At 42.3% G+C, this 19,237-nt stretch overlaps 1 protein-coding gene across 1 annotated transcript in view; it reads left to right on the top strand.

The window, feature by feature from the left end:
- The window catches only part of UBA2 (ubiquitin like modifier activating enzyme 2), a 985,116-nt gene that overhangs the window by 149,398 nt on the left and 816,481 nt on the right, over positions 1-19,237 (top strand). The window contains exon 4 of the mRNA XM_044081921.1: positions 17,158-17,222. Coding sequence (XP_043937856.1) covers positions 17,158-17,222 — 65 coding nt within the window. The remainder of the gene's footprint in view (positions 1-17,157; positions 17,223-19,237) is intronic.

Genomic DNA, 19,237 nt, shown 5'->3' with positions numbered 1-19,237 from the left:
GGCTTTGAATCGGACCATTCATTTACCCACCTTTTATCCAAACCCCCAGAATAAAGGAGAAAAACTCCTTCACTCTTTGGACATTCACAGAGAGCTACGTTACTATTTGGATAAGACAAAGACCTTCAGAAAACTGACCAACTCTTTGTATCCTATGCTGCAGGTTCACAAGGAAAGGCTATTTCAAAACAGACCATCTCCAAATGGATAGCACATTGTATCCACTTTTGCTACTCGCACCATGGGAAAGCAGTGCCTGTTAATATTAGGTCCCATTCTACCAGGGCTACAGCAACCTCAGCAGCCTTTCTCAGGGGGGGTTCCAACCAAGGACATTCTGGAGGCAGCTACTTGGAGTTCAGTGCACACCTTTACCAAGCACTACCACCTTCCATTATACTCAAAAACCAGAGCTGGTTTTGCCCCTGCAGTTCTGCAGGGCATCCTAGCTTCGCCTAACCCAGTTTAGTACCAGCCACCCATCCATAGCTTTGGGATTCAACCCAAATGTGATGACTGCAGCAGTATAACACGATGAACATAGTACAGTTTTGTACCTACCATAAATGTAGATGTTCGAGTGTATATACTGCTGCAGCCCAGGTTACCCTCCCACCATCCCCTCTACATACCAGGGTGTTAGTTATAACTCCATGTACATCTATCAATTGGATGCATGTCTATATGGTGTATTTGCTAACAGCTAGTACTATTGTTTATCTACCAAGGTATTTTTGCATAGTTATTTGTATTGCCTTCCTAGTAGGGGGCACCTGACATCTGGGGCAAGAAAAACTGAAGGAAATGGCGTTGGCTGCCTCTTTTATACCCCTGTCGCACTGACGTCAGGGAAGAAGCGATGACAACTGACGCCGGACCAAGACTGCGGGACAGCCTGACGGCAGGATAACCCAAGTGTGATGACTGCAGCAGTATATACACTCGAACATCTACATTTATGGTAGGTACAAAACTGTACTTTCCTGCTACCATTAGGCTCCACTCTACCAGGGCAACAGCTACATCTACAGCCTTCCTCAGGGGGGTTCCAACCAGGGAGATTTTGGAAGCTTCAACTTGGAGTTCAGTACACACCTTTACCAAACACTGTCACTTACCTCTTTACTCTATGACTAGAGCTGACTTCGCCACTGCAGTTCTGCAGGGCCTTCTAGCCTCATCTAACCCTCTATAACTCCTCCACCCATCCTTAGCTTTGGGATTCTACCCAAGTGTGATGACTGCAGCAGGGTAACACGATGAACATAGTACAGTTTTATACCTACCATAAATGTAGATGTTCGAGTGTACACCCTGCTGCAGTTCAGGTTACCCTCCCTCCATCCCCTCTGATCTAACTGGCTAAATCTCTACAATACCTTCCTGATGTATTTGCTTATAGCTGGAGGGATTTTGTGTTTGTGCAAAAAATTACTTAATTTGGTACTAATTACTGACCACCTTTTTGGGGGCACTTGACATCTGGGGCAAGAAAAACTGAAGAAAATTGCGTCGGATGCATTACATATACCCCTGGCGTACTGACGTCAGGGAAGAAGCGACAGCAACCAACGCCGGACCAAGACTTTGGAATTCCGGCCGACTGCGGGACTGCCTGATGACAGGATAACCCAAGTGTGATGACTGCAGCAGGGTGCACACTCTTAACATCTACATTTATGGTAGGTACAAAATTGTACTTTTGTGTCCTTTGCCAAATCTGCTCTGGGTAGAGCTATTACCAAAGTTACCTTAGCAAATTGGATTTCACAGTGAATCATTCATGCGTTTGTAGCTTCAGGTAAATCTGCTCCTATCGGAGTCCATGCCCACTCAGCCCGATCCATAGCCACATCAGCAGCCTTCTGGTCCAGGGTTCCTCTGGACGACATATGTTCAGCAGCTACTTGGTCCTCTTCCCATACATTCATTTCTCATTATAAATTGAATATGATATCCAGGAGTAGGGTTTCCTTTGGCTCCGCGGTGCTTCGGAATATCCTTCCTTGAGGGCCTCCCAAGGTTGTAGGTAGCTGGGGACTCTGTCCCACAGGTTGCCGAGCAAATGAAGTAACTACTTCAGATAAAGAAGTTATGTACTCACCATAACGTTCCATCTGAGTAGGTACTTCATTTGTCTGCAACCGACCCCCCCCCCCCCTCCATGCCCCCTAACCGTTATCGTGGTTCCTGATCATGATTGAGATTGTTTCATGTGTTTAGGCATTATTTGGTCCTCTGTCGAGGGTCTTAGTTGCTAGATTAAGCAAACTCGATCTGAGGAAAGGGAACATGTAGCAGGGGATTATGGGTGAAGGGGAGGAGCCAGGAGCTCGGATCTTTTAGCTAGTAAAGCTGCCGGCTCGGATCCGAGACCCCACAGGTTGCAGACAAATGAAGTACCTACTCAGATGGAACGTTATGGTGAGTACATAACTTCTTTTTTTTTTTTTTTTAGAGATTCTTTCTCTGATGCACCCTTTCAACATTCTTGAAAATTTGCCTGTATACTCAACTGTGGAGGCAGTAGGGGGATGCCTCTCATCACCTTCAGAATTGGATGGTCATCACCTAAGTGTCTTTGATGAAGAGAGTTATATTCAAAGACTACACTATTCCATTCTGATCCCACCCCTTCTTAAAAGGCTCTTTCAGATGTCCTACCCAGCCAAAAAAAAGGGTGCAGCTCAAGAAATTTCTTGACAGCTACAAAAGCAGCCATTCTTGGGGTTCCAGTAGAACAGAGTCCAGAGTCCACTCATAATTCTTCTGTTTCCAAGAAAAACAGGACTTCAATCACCTAAATACACATGTAAAGAAGATAAAGTTGTAGATGGTCATGATGTAGTCCATTTTTCTCATGTCCTTGTGAAAGGGTTCTGGATGTGCTCGCTGAGGTGTCTACTACCCCATAAAGATTGCAAGGCGATCTAGAAGGTATCTTTATTTCTGGCTGGAAGGTAATCATAACCAGTTTTGAGCCTTGCCCTTTGGTCTCACCAACCCTCCCCTATATGGAGTTTTTAAACTTCTTTAACACTCTTGCTATGGATATGGATTTATAATTTCAGTAGTGATTGCTATGATGAGTGTAGTACAGTTGTGTGAGCAACTCGCAGTTAAAGAAGGTATATGAGCATGAGTATAACTGCTGTATTTAGGCTCCCTTCCTCTTGCCCGTCTTACTCTTCATTTTACCTTCATTCCTTAAAGTTTGGGAAGGGAGTAATGGTGGAGCATCCCCTGAAGTGGGACATATGGGTCCACTGAAAAAGAATGAACAACTCAAATATCGACATTCACAAGGTTGACTTGGCAAATGTCGATGTGTGCTTTTGCTGAGCAGAAATGTCACCACATACAAAATGGACTTTAAAAAAATAGCCTTAACATCATTTTTTTTGGACATCATTTTTTTGGGAGGCAGTCTTGGGATAAGGGCAAATTTCCCTACCCTGAGAAGTGTGTAATCTCATGTACCTATCGATTATCTGTGTAGTCTATTTAATTTTGCCCGCTAAACAGATGTCGGCCAGAGTGGATTCAGTTTAATTGAATTCCCCCATACAGGGGGAAGGGGGTCTCTACCCTATGTGCAAATTGTAAAGGGGGAGTGATCATTGCTTTATAGCAGGTACTCTGCCCTGTGTACAAGTTGCAAAGGGGGAGTGGTTGTTGCTGTGCAGCAGGTGCTATCATTTCCTTTAAGGTGTAGCAGTACTTATTTTAAGCAGTTGCTTACTATCGGTAAACCAAAGTATGAATGTTTTCTCTCTTGCTCTGTCTCAATTGTTGGCAGCTTGACTAAGGTGAAGATGGAGGCCCAAATGCACGTATGTGAAATGTTTGTGTGTGTTATATACACTTTTTCAAATTGTCATTTGTTCGACAGAGTCAATTGTGCGACTGTTTAATCAAGTGCATTTACTATTGAGTGCAGTATATGTCAAAAGGAGGAATGTCTTTTGCAATAGGTAACTGTGTTTTGGATGCTAATACCCAAAGTTTTAAATGTACTGAAAGTTTAGGCATTGTGTGTGTGTGTGTGTGTGTGTGTGTGTGTGTGTGTGTGTGTGTGTGTGGGGGATTTGCTGGTTAGGGTTAGAGCACGAGCTGTCTAAGGGGATAGACTTGGTGTTGTGCATGTGTCTGTGTGGCTTATGTAGTGGTAGTGTTACTGAAAGAATTTTTCAAAGGTAAGGTGTAAAGTTTGGGGTAGGGGAAGGGGCAGGGTTATTATTAGCATACCTCATTACTGCTGCATGCTAAACCTTACCATACCTTAGAAAAACCCTTTCTGTATCACTACCACTGTTCAGACAAATGAGGTCTGAATTTATTAGTAGAGTTTTGATTCAGAGATTGCAAGAAAAGATTTTCTTTTGTGATGTTTTGGGTTTTCAGTGATTTGATATTTCAAAATAGTGGCATTGACCATATGTGTTTCAATACTTTTGCATTTTTACCAGTTGTAATGCAGTCACACACACATACAGGCGCACATGTATGAGAGTAATAATGATATGTTTCTAATGGAGGACTGGCAGCAAGCATTAGTCAGTACTGGACATATGGAACTAGAGTCCCTTCTGTGAGCTTTATTGGTTTAGCCAGGGTTCCTTTAAAAAGTGCAACATTGTGTTATTTAGAAGTAGACACTTGGGGACTGCATAGACTGATGATCAAGGTCAGTTGATGCCCCTAGCCAGAACATTTCCACTTTTTTCACTTCTGTCAAAAAAAAGCTTAGTTCATTGGAGACATTCCCAAAGTTGTGGAAGTTTGACCTGAATTGTGGGTGTGTCCCTCTTGTTAATTCTTGTAGGCAAGGCACTATATATTTCAACAGTGATCCCCATATTCCAGCATCTTCTGTTGTCGTATGATCTGATGTCTGTTTTCATTCATTCCTCAACGTGTGGGTTTGGATCCAACTCTGATGCCTTTTACAGCTTGTAGATGCTCTTGAGCTCCTCCCTAACCTATAATGTTCTAGTCCCCTACCATACTCAGCTCTCTTATAATGCTAAGCTAAGGTTTTGACTGTTGTTACCTGCAGGTAAAGTAGAAAAGACACACTCCACTGTGAACACACAAAAGAGTTCTTTACATAGAAATTAAACTGTAGGTCATATAGGTCTAGAACTGGCTGGAGTCTTAAAATGTTATGTAAAATCCTGAAAATCCTGACCTTTTCAGGTCTGGTAGGAGATCGTGAATGACTCTTAGAGGGTTTCCCTTCTTGCAGCCTGTTTCCGATGAGATGCGATGTTGGACAAGTGTTATAATTATGATTGTGTGTTGAAGCAACATTTGTATCCTCTGGATATGAAAGCCCTTAACAACTTTTGCCTCTCATGACTGATTCCCATACAGACAGTTGGAAGTACAGATGACCTTCAGATGCCTCCAAGAAATGACTGTCAAGCAGGGGTTCAGGGTTGCTTCTGCTCTCTACATATTTCTGAGCCATGATTGCCTGAAAATCGCCTAAGCACTGTTTCTTATAATGCTAAGCTAGTTGCCCTTGCAGGTCTTTTTAAGCCTAGCAATTTTTTGTCACTTGCTACAGCCGAATAATATTTCTCTGTGCAGCGGTAGCATTGTCACCTCACAGCAAGAGGTTCTCCAGTTTGATTCACGGCTGGGGTGCCTTCTGTGCGGAGTCTGCATGTCCTCCCTGCGTTCGTGTGAGTTTCCTCTGGTTGCTCCGGTTTCCTCCCACATTAAAGACATGCGTCTGGAGCATTTCTCCCCGGGCCTCCGCTGAAAATTGGCTAGGTTCCAAGTCAGACTTTCTCGGTTAATAAATGTAAAATAAATAAGCATTGAGACAGCTGGAATTTAACAGCAACAGCAGTGAAAGTTTTGCTGTCTTTCTCTTTTACTTGTTTTCCGAATGTAACTTAACCTCTAGCTCAAAAATGCATGGAGCATTAAATTGTCTGTGAACCTTACCCTACTGTCCTCTTGAACCCCTCACATCAGTGTACATCAATACAAGGTCCTGCTGTTCTGGGTGAAACTGCTGCAGTGTTACTGAGAACACACATTGTCAGGTTTTGTTATGGATGATGGGTGTGTCAGGTGGGATAGGACTTTGTCCTTATCCCATCAGAGGCTGCTAGAGTCCAAGGTCTTCCATGTCTAGATGACTAATTTCTGGCTGTGCCTTTGATTACCGCATGGTGGGTATAATTTCATTTGACTCTTGGTATTATAGTCAGCCATGCAGTACCACAGTTGAGCCCTTCTCAGCTGCTCACATTCGTCTGCCTCCGCTTTGATTCCAGTATTCAGTGCATGTTTGCCAGTGGACAGGACACATTCCCTGTAAGATAAAGATTCTATGCATCCTGGGTTTCTAAAAGATTTCCACCCATTTCTTCATGTGGGCATGGAAGATCAGTCCTTATGATGTCATGCCAGGTTCTACATTTGACTGCTTCGGTAGATTATGTGTGTTTAGTTGTCTCAGATATGGTCTCAGATTTCTAATCCATGTTCCGCCTCATTTGAGTGGGAGGTTTGCAAGACATATCTTCAGTAATGGCTGCACCTTCCTAACTTTTCCAAGGTCCTTGTCTGCAGACGTTATTGCATTTCACTCCATCAGTATTGGCAGTGATCAAGGGCATCTGCAAACAGAGCGTAAGTCAATTGTACCTCTTATTTTTAGGGATCATGTAGCTATGGGGATGGACTTCCTTAAACTGCTTTCTGATTATCAGCCATCTCCTTGATGGAGAAGCTTGGTTGCTGCCTGGTGATGCTTTATAAGTGGTCCCTCAAGCTGTCAGTGGTGCAGAAACTGTTGAGATGATGGGACAAACGTTACTGCTTCCTTTGTACTTCTCCAACCAGCTGCCAATGCAGTAGCTACTACTTCCCCATTCTGTTGAACCCCCCCCCCCCAAAGGGATGCACTTGTTCAGAAATGGTCCTCTGTCCTTTTCCTGTTTCTTCAGATTAAGAAGTTCACCCAGAATGTCACAGCACAAATTCAAAATCAGTCTTGTAGTTCATTACAGGCCTTGACAGATTTAGTCCCCCCCCCCCCTCCTCTAGAGAGACTCTTTCTACTGCACCAGTCTAGGACGATCCTCACCCATTTGTAAGACTAGTGCAATGGGGTCTTGCACTCCTGCTAATTAATTGTTTTTGCTTCTCCAGTGACACTGGTGATTAGTGATCCTCTCTTTTTTCAAGTGTAGTCCAGCTTATTTTTTCGATACAGAAACATAACACTGAAATTACTTGCGGATAAGTAAACTTATTTTTCTGTTTGGTTTACAGCCAAAGGAACCGTCCATTTCTCAATCCTCTTTCATCTGTTTTTTGATGATCTTGCTAATGTTTTTGAATAGTGCCTCAGTTATTTCCCAATCACTGTGCATTTTAAATGTTATATCTTATCTCCATGAGGATTGGAGCTCCTCCTCCTTAAAGGTTTTCTGAACCTTGCTGAAAGGAGCAGTCTTAATGAGACCAGAGCATGGCAGAGCTGGTATTGCCCTGGGATTTTTATTTTGTTTTGGAGAAGTTGATTACCTCCCTTTGAACCCACATCTTCTGAAGACTTTCAATGTCTTCTTAGCTTTCAGGAAAATCATCCTCATCACTTCTGCCAGAAGGATAGCTGAGTTGTATACTTAATCAGTTGAGTCTGCATATTTGGTGTTTCTCAGACACATGGTCACGCTCCATTTTAACCCTTCTTTCATGCCAAAAGTGGCTTTTGACTCGCATTACTCAGTATATCTGTTTGCCTGTACTCTTTCTACAATGCTCAGATGAAGGATATATTCTCTGTGATTTGTATGTTTGCAGTCAATTGCATTTGGAATATGAGAAGAGAGACGGTCTTTCTGCAAAGATAGTCAACTCTGCATTGTTTTTTGCTATATAAAGATTGGAAATGTTGTCCAAAGTAACTTAAGTACATGACTTTCCAGTTACATCTATTTCTGTTATAGCAGGTGCAGTAAACCTACTGATTTTGCCAGAGCAGATGGTACATGTGTAGCCTTTTTCAGGAGTGCAGGTCCTTGTAATATCAGTACAACACTTAGATGGTCTTTTCTCAACAGCTTTGCAAACACTGTACGCTGGATGTGGTATCCAGGTCTCATTTTTCTTTTGTAGCTGCCTTTACAAGAGCTAGAGTTCTCATCTCCAGACTGCACAGGAGAATTATCTTTGGGCTGTCTTCTTTTTTTTTCTTTTGAAATATGGTGCTCCTTATATTAGACATGAAAGATATGTATTTTCCATAAAAAAATAGCTCTGGAAGAGTAGTATCCATCCTTCATAACGTGACTCGCCCACTTTCTCCCACTTCTGACATGGTAGGTCTCAAATCTTGGTTTACTGTGCATTACTACCTTTGTCAGCTCACCTTCTTTCTATAGAGGCTAATCTCTGTGGTGTATTCTGGGATGGAGGAAAGTCTTTGCAGTCTGGTAAAGGTTTGCTTACTAACCAGTCCTAACCTCTACCAGCTATAGCCCTGCTGTTGAATGAGGATGGGCTTGCATTTCCAGATATATCATTAAGGTGAAAAGATTACTTTTGTGTATTAACCTTAGGGAATGGAGATAGTTTTTGAGGACAGATGGTATGCCATAGTCAGTGATTTATGGATGCATGACATGGCTTTGAAAAAGTAATGTTGATTTTTAGCAATGAGCGGTGTATTTCTGCACTGGAATTTCCTTTCCTTTCTGCAGAATTTGTTATTACAGCTTTGAAGTGGAAGTTAAGAATGAGTAAGGTGAAGAACTTGAGTGTCTGCAGACGTTTGACTACCATCATTATAAACGGACATTAGGATTTCCATGATAGCAGTATGACTTTTGATGAGATTGGTCATTTGCAAGTTTTTTAGAAGACTGTTTGATCTTTCAGAATGGTGTGTTGTTTTAATATTAGCCTATGTCCACTTGGTGATGTCTCTGATTTTCTTAAAAAAAATAAATAAATAAAAAATTAGATGGCTTGGGTAGAGTTTTTTTATCACGGTTAAGGAAGATAACCTGTGTGGCATTATCAAATGAGCTTGGGGGTGATGGGTGGCCCAATGCCCATTCACAGTGAGGAATAATCATTTCCCACTTGTACAACACCTTAAAGACCCACAACAGGCAACCAGTGAATTGCATATTTCCTCATGGAAAGTTAACAGAAAAAAATGACTACCATACTCATTACTGTCTGTCTTTTTTGGGGGTAAGTTCACTAGATTGTTTCAGTATATCCTAGATATTCATCGTGTTACACTACTGCAGTCATTACACTTGGGTATCCTGCCGTCAGGCTGTTCCCCAGTCGGCCTTGGTTCCAAAGTCTTGGTCCGGCGTCAGTTGCTGTCGCCTCCTCCCTGACGTCAGTGCGACAGGGGTATATAAGATGCAGCCAACGCCATTTTCTTCAGTCTTTCTTGCTGTGCGGTGCCCGAAGCAAAAGCAGTTCGCAAGTGCCGGTCGGCCGACTCTTGAGATTTTCATTCCGAATCCAGAACCAAAGTCTTCTACAAAGCTAAGTATCCCGTTGGGGAAACTTTTCTTGCCTCAGACCGATGTCAGTAAAAAGTTAATAACTGTATTTCTTGTGGGAAGCTAATACCTCATAAGGATTTCCATTCTTATTGTATCCCATGCCTAGGCCCAAACCATGACGTCACTGGTTGTCGGTTTTGTGCTAGGTTTAATAAGCGCACTATTAAACATTGGTTTGATTTTGCCCGACATTATTTTGGCAGAAAATTCAATTATACCATGCCGTCGGAACTTCCGACGACCGGAATACATAAAAAGCGCAAAGACAAGGATAGGCATCCAAGGCCCAAAACTAACGACGAAGCCTCTTCTAGGCCAGTCGCCGGTACTCCGGTTTTCAGCGAGGCTCCTTCGCAGACCCTGATGACCGTTTCTGTAGAACCACAGGCCGCCTCTGACTCCCACGTGGAGATGGCTGGGCCTTCGGACGCACAAGTTATTCAGACTACCGAAACTACCCCTTCAGAGGGATCTGGAGTACCTGAACAACCCGCAGCCTCAGAGGGTGTTTTCAGATCTACCCAGTTAAGCATTAAATCTTCTGCTAAGTCTAAACCTACTTTAAAAACAAAGAAAGAAATACAGCATTCCCCAGGACAGGCCTCCATGCCTAAGAAACAAATCCTCAAAATGGCCGAAGATGTAATCACTCTGATCAGGGGTTCCCATCCCCCTCCTGAGGAAAAGGCCTAGACTCGATGCAGACTATGACTCATCCGACCAGGTATCCATCTCTTCAGATTAATCCTCAGTCCTAGGATACTCCTCACCCCCTTATGAGGATTCTGATGCTGAGGAATCAATTCCATCAGCCTCTCTGCCTGAGGACTACTCCTTTGGTGAAACCTTACATACCATGAGGGAGCATTTCCATTGGGAAGGCCAGGATTACTCAGAATCCAAGAAAACGCTCCGAGACTTCCTTTTATTAAATCAACACAGACCCCTTGCTATTCCGCCAGTGTTGATATAGTGGATGATGTGTATACTGAATCCAGCTTAAATCCTGATTCTTTACCTCCAGCCCCAGTTAAGCCTGACAGATGCTACAGAGACCCTGACTCTCACACAAATTTCTTTATAAAAGCCCTGTTGCAGACCCTGAAACTATTTCTCAGGGACCCAAAGGGGTTAAGGGCCTCATCAGCAAAGAATCCAGTCTCCTCTGACAAAGATTCCAGAGCATTGGACAGATGGGGGAAGAAAGGATATACGTCTGCAACTTTAGCAATGAGATCCTTAAATTGCCAGTTTCACATGTTAACATATCGGCAGTTTCTGATGTCTCAGTTGAAACAAAAAAATGCTTTCAGATTCAGATCCTCCTAATTTAAAGGAAATGCAGGATTTATTGCATGCAGCTGAAGAAGTGGGAAAACACACTTTGCAATGTGGTTTTGATTCTTTAGAGGCCTCCTGTAGAGCAGTTGATACAGGTTCTGTCATTAGACGACATGCTTGGTTAAAAGAACATATGTTACCAGATCATGTTAAAGCAAAATTATTGGATGCACCTTTACAGCAGGATGTGTTATTTGGAGTTAAGGCAGAAGAGGTATTAAAGAAAATGGAGGATAAGGCAAAATCTATGCAAACGGTGAAGGATTTCTTGCAGGTTCAGCCTCCTCGATTTAGCAGAAATTGGCCAACAAAAAATTGGTCCTTTCCAGCTTCAGACAGACCCCAAAGGGGCAGATACAGACATCCAAGAGGCAGAGGTCAACCACAAGGTCCCTACAGGCCTAGACAATGGGGTGCATCAGGCCAGAAAGAAGGGGAAGACAGGCCACAACCTTATAAAAAACAGCCCCAATGACTTCCCACTACAGCTGCCAAACAGCTCTCTCTTGGCAGCCCCCTTGGGAGGAAAACTGGCACTTCTCTATCACAATTGGCATATGATCACCAAAGACAAATGGGTTCTCAACTTTGTATCTCAGAGTTACAGGTTCCACTTCCACACTCTGCCAATGTTAAAAGGAATGTCAAACCTGCCGCCAAATCAATGGGCAGAGGCTCAAAAACAAATTACAGCACTCATGGACATGAGAGCTATTCAAAAGGTACCACCACAGGAGCAAGGACAAGGATTTTACTCAAGACTCTTTCTGGTTCCCAGAAAGGACAAAGCCTGGAGGCCCATTCTGGATCTTTCTTCTCTAAACACTTACCTGGATGTTCCGAAATTCAAAATGTTGACACTATAGCAGCTTGGCTCATAACATTGGACCTCAAGGAGGCATACCTGCATGTCCCTATCAGACAAAACTGCAGAAGATACCTCAGATTCATAGCTGGTTCAATGCACTATCAATTCTCTGCACTGCCCTTTGGCTTATCTACTGCGCCCAGGGTCTTCACAAAGTGCCTGGCACCAGTAATTGCATTTTGCAGACAAAAAGGAATTCAAATTTATCCGTACCTGGACGACTGCCTGATTCAAGCAGAGAGCAAGGACATTCTTCTACAGCATCTGGTGTTTGTAAAACAGTTATTAAGTTGCCTAGGATACACAGTAAATGAAAAGAAATCAAAACTAGTGCCCTCACAAGAGATAATATTCCTGGGTGCCAGCTTGAATACAACGGCCCAGATGGCTTATCTCACGCCAGACAAGCAAGGACATCTGACTCAATATTTTCAATTTATGGCAACGAGAACCCAACTCCCTGCAAGAAAAATTCTGCAGGCCTTGGGTTACATGGCATCTTGCATACTTCTAATTCCATATGCCAGGCTGCATATGAGGAAACTACAAGGCTGCATATGAGGAAACTACAATGGTATCTAAAGTGTGTCTGGTCTCAACACTGTCAAAGTTTGGAAACAGTTATACCACTAATTCCTTGCCTGCAACAGGAGTTTCGATGGTGGGCTCAAGCTTGTCACCTCAACAAGGAACAGCCTTTTACTCAACCCACAGCCAGGCAAACACTGACAACAGATGCATCGGATTACGCCTGGGGAGCACACATGGCAGGAAAATGTATTCAGGGCAGGTGGCCCGCAGAACAAAGGCATCTTCACATCAATCAAAAAGAGATGCTAGCTGTACAAAATGCCCTAATAGCCTTCAAGACCTGCTACATCCAGGGCAACTGCTATTAAAGACGGACAACACCACAGTTATGTGGTACATAAACAAGCAAGGGGGCACTCACTCTTATCCCCTCTGCAGACAAGCCATGACCTTGTGTAACACAGCTCTAAACTATTAAATTCATCTACAAGCACAATTCCTGCCAGGAGAGAAAAACACACTGGCAGACTACTTAAGCAGAAACATCATGGATCCCCACGAATGGGAGTTGAATCCACAAATATTCAGAATGATAACACAGAAATGGTGGAGCCCGGACATAGATCTGTTTGCATCCCCAATGAACTGCCAGCTACAGAAATTCTGCACAAGGTCTTACCATCCACAAGCATGGAAAGTGGATGCCCTCTCATTAAGCTGGAAAAACCTACAAGTATATGCTTTCCCACCACTGCCTCTCCTTCCAAAGGTACACATCAAAGCCAGGCAGGAAGAGCCAAAGATGATCCTGATTGCACCAGACTGGCCACACCAGCACTGGTACCCAATCTTGAAGAACTTAGAACAAGGACCACCCTGGATTTTGCCTCAAATACCACATCTGCTGACGCAGCGCAACAATCAGATACTTCACAGCCAGCTAAAGACTTTAAACCTGGCTGCATGGAAGATTACCTAGTCAAGCAAGCAATGCCTCTCTCCAAAGTTGTTATGGATGTCATTCTGGAGGCCAGAAGGCCTAGTACCAGAAAAGCCTATTCGGATAAATGGAAGAGATTCTGTGCCTGGAACCAGGCTCACAGCATGGACCCTCTTGTCCCAAATATTCCTGAGATACTACAATATTTAACTGAGATGCTGGACAAAGGCCTCTGCTTTTCATCCATCAAGCTCCACGCCTCTGCCATCTCTGCTCATTACAACACGGATCCACCAATCTTCTCTAATCCTTTGCTAAAACAGTACCTCAGAGAGGCTAAAAACATAAGACCGCCTCGTAGAACACCTACTCCAACTTGGGACCTCAACTTCGTGTTGGAAAAATTAACTTTACCTCCTTTTGAGCCAGCAAACACAGCAGATTTAAAATATATCTCTTGGAAAACTGCTCTACTCCTGGCAATAACATCAGCACGAAGAGTTTCAGAGTTACAGGCACTAATGGCAGTGGAACCATTTATCATTTTCCACCAAGGCAGGGTGTCTTTAAGAACTAACCCTACTTTTATGCCAAAGGTGGTATCAAGTGTGGCCCTCAACCAAACTATCCACTTGCCAACTTTCTATCCAAATCCACATAATAAAGGGGAGAGACTACTGCATTCTTTGGACATACACAGGCAGTTACGCTTCTACTTGGACAAAACCAAAGCTTTCAGAAAATCTGAGCAATTATTGGTAGCATATGCAGCAGGAGCACAGGGAAAAAACATTTCAAAACGGACCATTTAAAAATGGATAGGACACTGTATACATTTCTGCCATACACACCATGGAAAACCTGTACCTAACAGCATTATATCTCACTCCAGCAGGGTAGCAGCCACTTCAACTGCCTACCTCAGAGGAGTACCTACCAAGGACATTTTGGAAGCAGCAACTTGGAGTTCTGTACATACCTTCACCAAGCACTACCATCTGCCTCTATACTGTAAATCCAGAGCTGGCTTCACCACTGCAGTACTGCAGGGCCTTATAGCCACCCCTAATGCCTTATAGTGCCAGCCACCCTACCTCAGCTTTGGGATTCTACCCAAGTGTAATGACTGCAGCAGTGTAACACGATGAACATAGTACAGTTTTGTACCTACCATAAATGTAGATGTTCGAGTGTATACACTGCTGCAGTCCAGGTTATCCACCCTCCATCCCCTCTTACTTGCTGGTACGTACCTATGTCTTCTACCCTTTACTACCTATGGGGAGTATTTGCTGGTATCTGAAAGTTGTTGATTGCTTTACTTGTGTATGTTTTATTAGCAATTGGAATAGCCTACCTTTTTGGGGGCACCTGACATCTGGGGCAAGAATAACCTGAAGAAAATGGTGTCGGCTGCATCTTGTATATACCCCTGTCGCACTGATGTCAGGGAGGAGGCGACCGCAACCGACGCCGGACCAAGACTTTGGAACTCAGGCCGACTGGGGAACTGCCTGACGGCAGGATAACCCAAGTGTAATGACTGCAGCAGTGTATACCTTCTAACATCTACATTTCTGGTAGGTACAAAACTGTACTTTCTGCATGCATCTCTTGAATTTCCTTTGTTTTAATTTAAAATGTATGCACTTAGTAAAAAAAAAATGTTTTGGATAAGCCCTTACTCAGAAAAGATGGAGAATGCAGCTGACCAGGGAGGGATGGAACCAGGGTGTTTTGTTCTTCCAAGCTGAGCCACCCTTATGTAAAGATTTTCTGTTGCTAAAAGTTTTCCATCAAGCCTATGGAAACTCTAACCCTAATGCCCAGTACAGGTAGTAATTGGCTGGATTTCCTGCCTAGTAAAGGTACATTTCTGTGCACCTGAAGTAGCCAGAAGGGTTTTAGGATCTTATAAAATAACAAGTTGGCTACGTACAAAACACAATTTAATATGACTTGGCACCTCAGCTAAAAGCCTTCTAAGAGTAAAAAAAATGCACATAAAAATCAGCCATTTAAATATAAACTTACTCAATTATTCAATTAAATTAAATAACATATTTCCAATTACACTGTTTAAGACCAAATGGTTCCAAAGTGTTATATTTCAAAATAAACACAGATTCTTTTTGTAATAATTTTGTTTTAATATCAACACATTAACCTAAAAATAAGTGAACTTTTTCCAGCACGCATCCTGTTAAACAATCTGTCTTGGCATCATGAAAAATTTTTAAAAAATGTAGCCCCCAATGGGCTATCTAATTTTTTATTTTTGATGCCCCTGGTATGTTCTTGAAAACGTTTTTTAAAGGAGCAACCAGTTTCTCTAATATAAAACAAATTGCAGAAGCATTTCACTGCATATATTACCCCTTCAGTATTACATGTGTAACTAACATTCAGGAAAAAAAATGTTGCCATTAATCATAGGAAAATGTCTCACTACATGATTACAAATAGAACCTTTATTACAAATAGAAGTACCCACGTATAAAGAAATATTACCATTGGTAAAAAATTATTTACCACCATATCCGCCAAATTCCTACCTGTCTTATAAGAGATGTTCACATAATCTGGAAGTAAACTTACTAAACTTTTATCCTTAAGTAACATGGGCCAATATTGTTTTACCTCTTTAACTATCTTCTTAGTCAGGACATTGTATGTTGTAACAAAATACACTTCTTTTCCATCATTTTAAAATGTTTTACATTGTTTCCTTACTCCACTTATTTCAGAGCCTGAAAAAATTGTATTATTATTAACAATAGGGGTAACAAAATGTTTTCTATCACTTTTGATCTAGAATCCATAACTATGTTTCTATTGTATCCCCTTTTAATAAACATGTCTTGTATTTTGTATTTCCTTCTCAAAGACACTATCTGAACTACATAAGTTGTTGATTCGTAAAAACTCATTATAAGGCAGCATGTACATTAAATGGAAATGGTGGCAGCTCATGCCACAAGTTGCCACTATTCTGTTTCCTGTGTATAGAAGTACAAAGACCATTAGATGTAACCGATAAAGCAATATCTAAAAAGTTGCATGTTTTCCAATCTGTATTCCATCAAATTGCAAACTAAAATTGTTTACTTGTATATACTGTATAAAAGATTAAATTCCTTTGTTTTAATTTAAAATTTATGCACTTAGCAAAAAATGTTTTGGATGCGCCCTTACTCAGAAAAAATGGAGAATGCAGCTAATCAGGGAGGGTTGGAACCAGGGTGTTTTGTTCTTCCAAGCTCAGCCACCCTTGTGTAAAGATTTTCTGTTGCTAAAGGTTTTCCATCAAGCCTGTGGAACTCTGACCCTAACGCCCCCAGTGTAGGTAATAATTGGCTGGTTTTCCTGCCTAGGACAGGAATATGTGCACCTGAAGTAGCCAGAAGGGTTCTAGGATCTTATGGTGGAGTGTAGTCTCTCTCTTCTTCCCGGTGCTGTTCTACTGAGAGCTAAAGTTGTGTGTATTGTCCCTCTCTGGTTGAAGGAAGGGGTGTTAGGTTTACTCCAAAGTCTACAGTCCTCAATGTCACAGCACAGTTTCCCATCACTCTGTCAGTTCCCATTCCTAGGATGTTCATAAGACATTTCTTCCAGGGAAATGGGAAACCGTATTTGTAGTAATTAGTGATAAAAGAGGGTACTAGATTGATTACATTAGGTTGCAGTTGGATGAACTGTTTGGTCTGGAAAGCAGTGGAACATATAAATAAAACAAAAAATATTAAAATGTAGCATATTTAAAGAATGTATATGACTGCAAAAAACTATTACCAGTCGCTGTTAATTTTGAAAGTAGAGCTGACATTAGGAATTTTGAATTAATTTTCACTTTATGGCTTTGTTCTTCACTGTTTTTGTTTAGTGTGCATTACTGATGCCTTTTTATTTGTTTGTTGTAGCCCAGAATATAATGTGGAGTTTTTCAGGCAATATACCCTTGTTATGAATGCCCTGGACAACAGTGGTAAGTTGATTTTATAATTTCAGCATATAAGCTGTATTTTACTGAATTAGTAGAGTTGTGATGCTAACTGTGATGGAGAAGTCATAAAATGTAAAATAGTAGATAATTTATCAGGAGGATCTTTAATTTAAGTTGGAGTCACAGTAGTTAATATATGGCTTTCTTGCTCTCTTCCCTTTGCTTCTGTTGTATCTGTGTTTCACCATTAGTCTGGGTCTATTTGCATGAGGGTGTCTTGAGCCAGTATTAGACTGAGTGTCAGTATAAAGAGAAACCAAAGAAAGCTTTTATTTGATGCAGTTCACATCCTAGGTGTTAACATCTGTTTTGATGCATGAATTTATTTTGCTTTTCCATTGTCATGATTTAAAATGTATGCACTGATTTAAAAAAAAAAAAAAAAAGCACATTTTTGATTAACCCTCACTCTGAAAAGAGGAAGAATGCAGCTGACAAAAGAGGGGATGGAATTGGTGTATTTTGTTCACTCAAGCTCTGCCACCCATATGAAAGGATTTTCTGGTGCTGAAAGTTTTCCAACAAGCTTAAGGAAACCCCGGCCCTGATTCAGTCACAGAGTAGACCCTGTAATATCCTCCCTAATATTATCCCCTAAGCAGCGACCAAAAAAAAAATTCTGTCATAATGGCCTTGCATCCCCTAATGACCCTTGTATTATCAGTGTCCCATCCAGGTGTTTGTCTGTCGTAATCAAAAGTTGCTTTTATCACATTGCTTTTTCTTTCACTGGCTAATATTTTCCCAAAACACTCAAAATTTGAGTTTCAGGATGGTTTGTAAAAGAGTTACCTAGGGATAACCGATAACTTTTTAAAACTGAAAAGAAGTGTGTGGAAGCTACGAAAACCATAGAATTTGCTAAAAGATCGTTGTTGTAAAATAATGACCCATTAATGAGATGAACTATAAAGCGTCAAAGGAAGAAAATCCACCATTGCTTTCTGCACCTCTGCAGATAAACACTCAAACATTCGATGGATTTTCTTAGAGTAAGAGTTCAATAAATAAACCTTATTATAAAGAGAGATGTCCTTCAAGGATGCATCTGCAGTCATAACATATGGGTTGTCCTGCCTCAGGCAGCCCTTCGGTCGGCCGGATTCCAAAGTCTGGGTCTGGCCTCGGCTGATGTCGCACCTTCCCCGAAGTCAGAGCGTCTGGGGTATAAAAGCATCAGCCGACGCCATTTTCCTCAGTCTTTCTTGCCGCGCGGTGCCCGAAGCAGAAGCTGTTCGCAAGTGCCGGTCGGTCAGATCCAGTGATTTCAGCTACCGAAAACTTCGAAAAAGCTAAGTACCCCGTTGGGGACTCTTTCTTGCCTCAGCCGATGTCAGATAAAGTAAATAATTGTTTAACTTGTGGGAAACAAATACCTCATAAGGATTTCCATTCCTACTGCCTTCCTTGCTTAGGCCCAGACAACGACGTATCGTCCTGTTCAGCCTGTGCTTCCTTCAACCGACAAACTCTTAGACGTCGGTCAGAGTTTGCAGAGGAATTTTTTGGGGCTAGTTGTGCATATAAAATGCCGTCGGAGACTCAGACATCCCATTTGGTGAAAAAACGGAAGGACAAGGACCGACACTCGCGGCCCGCGGTTTCGGCTGAAACCACGGTAAGGCCTACCGCGAGTGTCTCGGTTTCGGCCGAAACAGAGTCCTCGGAGATTCCTTCATCCGAATCCACTCAACCGACCACCGCGGCCCGGGAGGCCCTGGCTGAGTCGGCTACCGAGCTACCTACCGAAACCAGTGCCCAGGATATGTCCGACACCATACCTTTGGACATATCTTCTCCTGCACGTGGGGCAGCTAGGCCCCCTGCTTCCATGTCCATTAAGGCCTTTTCTAGGGCTAAAGCTGCTAAACTTTCTAAAGCTTTGCCTCCCAAAACTACATCCCAGAGGCCTTCCTCTAGTTCTCAGATCCTCAGCCTTGCAGAGGACCTTATCTCTTTAATTAGAGGTTCACAACCTCACCCGGACAGGGCCTATC

The sequence above is a fragment of the Protopterus annectens genome, chromosome 8.part1, assembly GCF_019279795.1.
Source record: "Protopterus annectens isolate FY-2018-M chromosome 8.part1, PAN1.0, whole genome shotgun sequence".
Taxonomy (NCBI): Eukaryota; Metazoa; Chordata; order Ceratodontiformes; family Protopteridae; genus Protopterus; species Protopterus annectens.
The sequence above is the reverse complement of the archived record's forward strand: the minus strand, read 5'-3'. Positions and strand labels throughout refer to the sequence as shown.